Below are 9,792 nucleotides of genomic sequence, written 5' to 3' on the forward strand. Positions count from 1 at the left end.
AGATGGCAAGGGAATCTTAGAGTTCAAGTATGAATACATGATTTCCAACATCTTTTTCACATCCTGGGTTTTGGAGGACATCATTTAAAAATGATGAATGTTCTTTGCTGAACATTAGAAAGGGAGGCAGCTGTGTGATGTAGAACATTTACATCACAGAAATACACACACACACAGGGATAGAGTAGGTGTGAAATTAGAAACATCTGGGAGGAGGTACCAATTGGTTAGAGCAGAGGAGATCAAGCATATGGAGGAAGGAAAACAGTGACAGCCTCAGCGTTGACATAACGCCACTCAAGAGGTAAGAGCTGGGTCTCACATGGAAGCTTTTATTCGGGACAAGATCACCAACATTGGTGACCAGATAAATGGATGTAGTCATCCAAGAAAGCCTGTACAGATGAACATGCTCGCTGTTGGTGTTCCTGCACCTTGATCAAGTTTATCAGTTCAACCTTTCCTAGCACTAATGATGGCCTTATCTCAGATACAGCTGCCCCTGAAATAGGTGGTTCTATTTCCCTGCCCATACACAGTTTGTAAGAATGAGATGGCAAAATCGCTTAATCTTTAAGATCGTTTTTATTTTTGTGAAGGAGATGTGGCTCATAAGTAGAGCATCACCATTGCATATAGAAGGACCCAGATTCAATCTCCTGGTGGTGGTGGGGGAGAGTAGCTGTCAGAAATTCCAGGGAGGTGCATCCAATCAGTGAGAATAGTTGCCAAAGGGAACCAATGATCCAACTCAGCAGAAACCAGATTTCTATGCTATAAAGTTCCATTCTGATTGTCTCATAGGCTTTGCTATGCTAGCCACTCAGTGGTTAGTCTGCACTATACAGTCAATGGGTTTACATGGTATCAGGCTTTCAGGAATATTGACGTGGGGTCCCTCTGTCTCATGACAGTTGCTACGCAGCTCTCTGACAAAGGTACATATATGCATCTTGTTCTAGGTTCACTTTTACTTCAAGGACAAAGTCAGATATGGCACCTCCAAGCAATAAGCATTTGTGTGCCTAGTTCATTTTGGCTTTAAGCATAAATAGCAGATGAAGCACCTCAGTACAAATTGCAGATTCATTTGGAGATTATCAGTAAGGCTGTGGGAAGCTTCAGTTTGGAGACAGCATCAAAATGCTGTGCTCAAATCCACCCAGAGGTTTGATGGACACACTTTTATTGAATTATCATATTGATTTAATTCAATCTGCAAAATTAAATATGTTTTGAAACAAATCACAAATTCATGTCATCTTGTGGGTAATTTGCATGGTGTGCATGCCTTTAATTACCCATCCTCAATGGTTTCTATCAGGTCCAGGGAGCCTATACTTTTTTTTTTGCACTAGAAGGAATGCTCTGATTTATGTCAGAAGTCTCATCCAGGTTTGTACTGCAGCAGTGTGGGAAAAGGGTAAAGGTCTCCATTGATGTGAGCTAGGAGACCCATGCTTGATATTATATTTTAAAAATAATCCACACATTTGCTAATTACATGAATAGAGTCTATTTAGATTAACTCTCATGTGTACATTATATCTTTAGATGTACACTTGAGAAAGTAATGTGTACACCACTGCTTTAAGGAATCTACTTGTTGAAGTCACTGCAACTCTTAAAGCAGCTATTTTTCCCAAGCTTATACTGATGACAGGAAAAAGCCAGGGTGCTTTAATGAACAGCAGAGAGGTGCTGTGCTGACACAAGGTCCAAAGGACTTCTTCTGAATTATTTTGGACACATGCACAGCATGCTCCAAAAATACCATTTAATCTAACATTCTTTTTCCAAGGTTGCCCATCAGATGCATGGAGGAAGTCTATGCAGCAGAGAGATGGAGGTAGATACTATCTTTTTAAAGTCTGCCTCTCCCAGCAACTACAGTATAGAAGTATGTTACCTCTAAAATGGAGGTTTTAATCATCATGACCAATAATTACATTACTCCTGAGAACCACTGACACAGGAAGGTTCCTGAGCTCATTGAACATCAATGGCCAACTTCTTGGGAACTGAGGACCTCACCTAATCTGAATCACAGGTGGTGGGACAAGGATGCAAAATGGGCAGGGGCAATATTTTCTGGGTTTTTTCATACCAGCACAAATACTAGAGCTGCAAGAGACATGGAAAACAGTTTGTTGCAGTCCAAGTCTGGTAGCCCTACAAGTGAATTCCCCAATCAGATCTCCTCACTTTGAGTATGTGTTACCCACATGAAATCTGAACATAAACAAGCTGAATGTGTAGATCAGGGTTTCTCAGCCAGGGTTCCACAAGAGGTCACTAGGGGTTCCCTAGGAGATCACGATGTATTTAAAGATTTAGAAATTCAGGAAGTTTCACATTAAAGAGGTAAGTTTCATTCTTTTAGTTTAAGAACACTGTTCATGCACATATACAGGCCTACCCATGAAATGAACATAATTATTTTGTAACTTCTGGCCTATAGTTGAGCCTGAACGTGCAGGGGTTCCCTGAGGCCTGAAAAAATATTTCAAGGGTTCTTCCAGGGTCAAAAGATTGAGAAAGGCTGGTGTAGATGCAACTTCTGCCTGTCAATTTCTACTGTATGTCCTGTCAATTTCATTGGATTCTTTGAGTTCTCATGGCAAGTAAGGTATAGAAATCTTTCCATCCACCTTCCCTACTTCCCCAAGGCCAGACTATGAAATGTATTGATGCCTTCCATGGAAGAGTGCATGCAAAGTAATTGTAGCTGGCCAAGTTATTTTGCAAAAGAAACTCCACAGGCTTCTCTTTCCCAGGAGTAAATATATAATAAAGCATATGCCGCACAATCCACTGCCCCTTCATGACAGCCAGAACCAGCTTTCTGAGATAATCACTTCCCTCTGGCTAATAGTAGGGCTGGCACCAGAATCTTCCCTGCCCAGGCTGGAGGTAGAACTGCTTGGTCATCATGTAATGAATGCAGGTTGCCATCGAAGCAACATCATTCATAGGTCAGCACAGTAAACACAGAAAAGATACCAAATTTTGCTGGAAAAAAAATGTTTTATATCAATTTCTAAGGTTTCTATGAATTGCACATAGAAAACTCTACATGAGGGGCTGTCACAGTATCTTTCACTTTAAGAAGAGGGAACATCTCTATCTACTCATCTCAACTCTGGGACCACTAATTAGCAAATCTTTAGCATCCATAGCTTCTTTAATTCAGTCATTGGGCTATCACAAAACATATGATTCTAAACTCCATAGAAGTCAGTGTGTCCATATCTAACATCTTTATTATTTATTTTATTTATCAAAATTTTTATCACCACCCATCTGCCCTCACAAGGAGGGACTCTGGGCAGTTTTTTAGATGAGGCATAGGTTGTACAAAGATACACAGAGAAACTCTGTTTATAAGGGAAAAAAACATCAAAGCTTATCCTTTATATATCAAAAGTCATTAAGGCATTTCCAAATTGGAATAAGATTCCTGTTTGAAACTCTGAAAACATTTTGCCATGAGTCTAGACTGTAATGACTTAGTTGGACCAGTGCAAAGCAATTTCACACATTCTGGGGATTTTGGAGCCTGGAGTGTGACCTTGTTATGCCTGCTCTGTGAATACAGCCAGCCTGCCTGTGTTTTCAGCAGCAGATGGCAGCATCCTTGGCTGATCAAAAACAAATGCTAAGCAGGGGGACTTGGATCTATTAGTTCTTGGATAGGAAGCCATCAGGAAATCTCAGGCTTGTAGTCTAGCCTGGGAAGTCAACAAGATTCTTGTAGAAGGCAATGGGAAACCACTTCCATATTGTTACCAAGAAAACTATATAGACAACTCTATGTAGACATCAGAACTTGAACCCCATCTCAAAGAGAACCTTTAAAATGCATCTATTGTACATGAAGATGCCCAGTGTTGAGAGAAGAACTGGTATATTGGAGAGACATTCCAACATATGGAACGCAATATGAAGTCATCTTCCATAAAAAAATCTCTTGAAGGATTTGCTGCAGTTCTAACCCCACCCCAATACATAGTTTCTGCTCAAAGCAGAATCTTTTTCACAGTGGCATCTGGCAGCATCTCTTCCCCCATGTTAAAGAATATTTGGGTTATTTTCTCTCTTAGTAGTGTTGCCATCATTATCTGAGCAGATTTCCTCCATTTACAAAATGTATGCCCAGGTCTTTGCTATTTGCACATAGTGACTCATGCATGCATCTAGGCCAGCCTTTCTCAGCTTGGACACTCCCATTGTTATGGACTAAAAATCCCATGAACTCTCAGAGAATGTAGACACAAATGTAGATGGAGAACCACACAACCTATTCTGTGCATCTCTAGAGCCCCAAATCAGGCTTCAGTGATCTAAACAACTGGCTGGACAGACCAGCATTGGCTCCAAGTTAGAATGATCTTCTATAGAACTTGTCCAATAGAAGACCAGCCAAAATGCACAACAAGAAAGTGTCTCCTGTTTGTGGTCAATGAGTAGAGGAAGCATGGTCCTTATTCAGTTGAAAACTTCTTACAGTCCTCTCCTAAAGGGACTTACTCCAGAAAGGAGTCCCAGGGCCTCCTTGAAACTGTCAGAAGATAGAGGTCCAGAGGACCTTCAACAAAATGAGCGGTAGATTGATTTGATCGTGTCATTCTTTCTCTTTTGTTTACCATTGAGCATCTTTGTCTAGCGATTGCTTACAGCAGCTTTGGACCCTGCATCAGGTGGGTGGTGCCTTCCAGCACAGCTTGCGGCTCAAGGCTCCGATCAACCCTTAACAAGAAAGAAAGGGGGGCGGCGCTGGGTCTTGTTCCGCGCTTGTCTCCCAAAGACGCCGCCGCCGCCGCGATCGCCTTTTAAACCTGCTCGGCCAGCCTCAGCAACGCGCAAGCCTTGGATCTGGGCGGGGGACGGGAGGGAAGCACCCTACCCGTCTTCCTGGCCTCCAACTCACCTTGTCGTTCAGGTTCTGCAAAGCCTCCTTGCCGGTGGCCCTCCGGATCTCCACCTTCCTGCCTTGCCACGAGCTGACGGAGGAAGCCTCGGGTCCGAGGTGAGCCACGTCCCGCTGCTTGGCCACGATCTTGCCCGTCGGGGATCCGCGTCCCCCGGCCAGGGAGTCGAAATCGATGGTCTTGTTCTCCAGGGAGCCTTCCACCGGGCAGAACATGCCACAGAATTTCTGCCGGGGCTTGGGGCTGCCGGAGCCCAGATTTTTGAAGAAGGCGGGGACCTCCTCCTCCGGCTCGCCGCCGCCGGGTTTGGCCGCCTGCTTCTTCTCGGCCATGGCTCGCCACGGGGCGTCTCGCCTCGCCCGGCTCTCCTTTATCCTCCGGGTGCAGCGGAGAAGGCGGCGGGGATCAGGCCAGCCTCCGGTCCTTGGCAGAGGCGGGGGTGGGCAGAGGCGAGCCTTTTGTACGGCCCCTCCTCGCCTTCATCAACACCAAGCAGGGGAAGCTGGAAAGGAAGCCCGGCGGCTGGGAGAGGCGAAGTTGGGAGGCTGGTCGCCGAGAAAGGCGTGGAGGGGCGGGCGGAGGAGTCGGTGCCGCGCAGCCGGCAGGAGGGCTGGGTTCAAGTTCCCAGCAGCCAGGCGAGGAGGAAGGGGAGGGGGAGTGGGCAGGGAAAGAGCGAAGGGTGAGGAAGGGAGAGGGAGAGAAAGCCCCACTCACTCTGCAGCAGAAATTAAGGATTGATCCGGAAGTGAGGTGACAATCGAAATGGGCGAATTGGACTGGACCAGCCTCTTGGAGGGGGAAGCCCCGGCGCACTGCAGCTCCTACAAGTGGTAGGGAAGAGGAGGGAGGGTGTGTGTGTGTGTGTGGGGGGGGGTTGTTGCAGAAGCTTACGCCCTCCCCATTCCTTGAAGGCAGAAGGCTTCCCTAGTTCAGCCACACCCAACTCACGCGGGCAAGCCGCGCGTGGGAATCCTTGGATCCCACGCCCCTCTGCCCGGATGAAGCTCTTTTTTGCAGACGGCCGTTTTCCGGGAATGGGTGGGAAGAGAGACCTGCTTGGGGGACAGGAATCGGTGGGGTGGAATGGCCGAGTGGAAAAGGTGGGGTGCCACTGCAGTGACTTAAGGTGTTCCTCCCACCCCCACCCTTGCTCGTGCCATTGAAAGAGAAGCCTCTGACAAAGCAAGAGGAGAGAATTTCTTGGCGGGAGGGGAGAGACAATTTTCAGAACACAAAGATTTGACCTTGACAAGGCTGTCAAGGGGGTCTTCTTTTAGCATCTTGTGGATGCTGAAGAGAAAGCAGCTGCTGGGAGGATACATTGAACGTGTGTGTGTCTTCCTATGCTTGCTCTAGAGTATACTGCCCACTCTAGCCTTCCCCAACCTGGTGCCCTTTAGATAGGTTGGAACCGACTTCTACTATCCCATCCACCCAACGTGACCAATCAAGCATGCCTGAAAACTCCAGGCCGAGGAAGACAAATCTATTTTTCCAGGCAGCTCTTTGACGTCTTGGTGATGTGTCTTTTCCAACTCAGTTGCTACCTGAAACCCTCCTCCATCGCACCTGCAATATTGCTGGCATGCAAAGCACATGCTCTGTAATACTGAATTTTGTTTTAAGACTGGGACTAAAGGACAACACCAGGACTTCAAAATCAAGTGCTCTCTCCCCACTAATTGTAACCTTTCCCCTTCCCTTTTATTTTGTCTTCCTTGATGAGCTCTGCAGAACTCTAAAGCCTGCCCGCGTATTTGTGACATTCAAACAGATCAAAGAAAAGGATTGTCCTGCAGAAGAATTTTGATCCATCCTTCTTTCTGCAGAACAGGGCTGCGTTTCCATATTGAGGTCTGTGCATAAAACTACCCCTGCCCTACTCTCATCGGATGGAGCCCTATTCAAACGTTGCCTAAGCACCATAGGTATTGGGAGACAAGTCGACCCTCTCGTTGAACGTTCTTATTTGAGCACCGTCGCTGTCCCTTCAGCACCACGCGGAGAGGGGGCAGAAACGCTTCTTTGGGAAGAGAGCGCTAAAAAGAAGTTAGCTATGGCCGTGGTCGCCTTAGCAGAAAAACACACACACAATGAAAGAGAATCAGTCATCCCTTTTCTCTGCATGAAGAAAGGAAGAGGCCATTTCACAATGATTTATCTCCATTAATTTTCTATCATGGACAAGCAGCTTCAGAACTTTCATTTATGAAGTTCCCCATTAATGAACCTTTGGCAAATTGCAATAAATACAGAGTATACGCGTAAACAGATCTGTAGAAATATATATATATTTTAATCCTCAAGATAAATTGGCTTGAAACTCTGGACACGCCCTTCTCATAAGGTAATGCAGAATGCTATTCAGGCATATTATTACTTTTAGTCTACATTCAGTGTTATCCTTGTGGTTTTCCCCAAGCTATTTACTGCTATGCATTATTCATTATTTAAGATTCGTGAATTTAAATTTTCAGTCTGTCTTTCTCCCCACCACGTTTTCAGCCCCATCACCCACAACATGGACGCTAAACTTTAGAAAAACGTTTCTCTTTAAAAAAAAATACCCCAAATCCTTGCCATCTCAATAGGGCACAATGGTTCAATCTACAAAAATAACTGCAAAGACAGTGAAAAAAGCCTTATATTTTAAGAGGAAAGTGATTTTTTTTCCATATAGTTTGAGCTGGTGATGACTCTGTGCTTTGGGGATTAATAAAGAGGAATACATGTGGGGGGTGGGAGTTGCTTACCCTACCCTCTTTTTCACCCTTTCTAAAAAATAGCACCTTGGTGTAATGGGGAGCTCTATTGGTTCAGATGCTTTGAGAAGACAGAGGACAGCATATGGTCTACCAGATACACAAATGTCTGCATTATTGAAAGCTTATAAATATTAACAGCACTACTCTGGAAAAGTAGTAAGTAGAAGCAACCACTGGAGATTTCAAGAGAAGAGTGTTGAAAATAACACTTTTTTGCAATGTACAGAATAATTGTCATAGAATGCCAGAGACAAAACCTGGCTAGAAGCAGTGATGTCATTTGGGGATATTCCACACAAGGTCAAGTATAAGGACTGGGAGAGGCAGATTATAGTTGTACCCTCAAATCTTTAATTCCAGAAGGGAATATTCACAATCACAGGGTAAGAAGAGTAATAAGTGGACTACTCCAGAAATCAGTAGAAAAGCAGCCCAACCTAGTTGCAATTCAAGAGAACAAAAATGAAAGTGAAAGGCAGTACTGAAGAAAAAATAATAAACCTAGAGGTTTATCAAGTACTCACAGTTCCAAGTACCAGGGCAGCAAATCTCACAAGCAACAGATAGGGCCAAAACACAAGCTGCTTTCAAACAGAGAGCTTTATATTATGGGCTGTATCTACTCCACCCCTACTCAGCTGGTGCTCATTAAGTTTGATGTGGCTGCAAACCATCTGAAGAATCAAACAACTCTTGAGTAGATCTTCTTTAGTTTTACCTCACTTGAGGCAAAGCCCTACTTAATGGGTGTTTTGACACACCTTTATCTACTGCCTCTGACTGATACGAGGGTGAGCTATTTGTTCCTTTGAAATGCTTTATATGCCTGAATTATTTTAGCAGAAGTTGATAGTGAATAGCTCAATACAAAATTTGTTTCAATTATTGATGGGTGCTTTTGTGATTTGATGTTTATTATTTAGTTCCTGTCAGTTTTGCGGCATGGGGAAAAATGAACTGTGACCTTCCAGCTGCTGGGTTGAGATCAGCCTTGCATCTAAGACTGATAGGAATTGCCATTTCTGAATTCTCTAATACAAGAAATTCCCCATTTCTGCAGATAAATTAATTGATGGGCTTGATCAATCAGATTACTGTTTTTCATAGGTGTACATAAAAGCAACTCCCTTATGCAATAAGGCAGTGTTGACATAGATTCAGAAATTTGATCGGAAGAGTTTGACTAAAATTCCAAAATGGACATGAAGTTTGGTAGCACCTCAACTTTATTGGGGCATAAACTTTTGCTGCTCATGACATCTTATACCCCAGTAAAGTTGGTGAGTCTGCACCAGCTCCACCTATGAAAAGTGAATCAGAATCTCTTCTTCAAAAAGTAATCCTGAAAGCAATTCCTCCTCCTTCAGATCAAATAAGAACAGGTAGTGGAAAAAAAGGAACATTTTCTGCCCAACACAAATTCAATTATTTGATAGAAGTCAGTTATCTGCTGATTTAAAGCCAAGTTTGTACTTGTTCTTCTCTCTCCCCACCCAACCACCTCTTCTGTGATAAACAGCTATATTGCATCAACTACAATATGTGAAATGGAAGGCTGAGTACTCCATGGATGGTGTCTTTATGTACCTGGTACTCATTAAGGAACTCAGACCACAAGCCCTGCTTAAGAAAATTCCCAAATTTGCTAACAGGCACGGTGATGAGAAATATCTTTGCTATTGAAGTGCATGACCTGGAACAAACTATGCTAAATGTAATGGTATAGTGACTGAGTCTCTGGGAAAAAAGCTGATCCCTCAAACTGGTCACGTTTCCAACCAGAGATGTCCACAGCAAACTAAGATTCCATTAAAATGATGATGTCCTAACAGCCAGGAACCACGCTGAGACAAGGAACAGGTCTCTAGTGTTTTATTGCTGCTACATAACAGGAAAATCCTAACAAACTGAAGAAGCGTGGGAAAAACCCAGACATATAAACCCCAAAGGTTAAGGCGGGCCCGATCTGTGTCTCTTGGAATGGCTACCTAATTCCTCAGTGCTACGCATGCGCTTTACAGCCTGGATGGGAGCCCCCTGCTCGCCATCCTTACTCATGACAGATGAAACACCCATAATGACATCACAATGCAAGC

The 9,792-nt window shown here is 44.2% G+C and overlaps 1 protein-coding gene across 1 annotated transcript in view; it reads right to left on the reverse strand.

The window, feature by feature from the left end:
• DPYSL2 (dihydropyrimidinase like 2) overlaps positions 1-5,278 on the reverse strand; it is a 67,352-nt gene extending 62,074 nt beyond the window's left edge. The window contains exon 1 of the mRNA XM_063310866.1: positions 4,931-5,278. Coding sequence (XP_063166936.1) covers positions 4,931-5,263 — 333 coding nt within the window. The 5' untranslated portion in view covers positions 5,264-5,278. The remainder of the gene's footprint in view (positions 1-4,930) is intronic.
• Between the last annotated feature and the right edge of the window lie 4,514 nt (positions 5,279-9,792).

This window comes from Candoia aspera, chromosome 9 (assembly GCF_035149785.1).
Source record: "Candoia aspera isolate rCanAsp1 chromosome 9, rCanAsp1.hap2, whole genome shotgun sequence".
Taxonomy (NCBI): Eukaryota; Metazoa; Chordata; class Lepidosauria; order Squamata; family Boidae; genus Candoia; species Candoia aspera.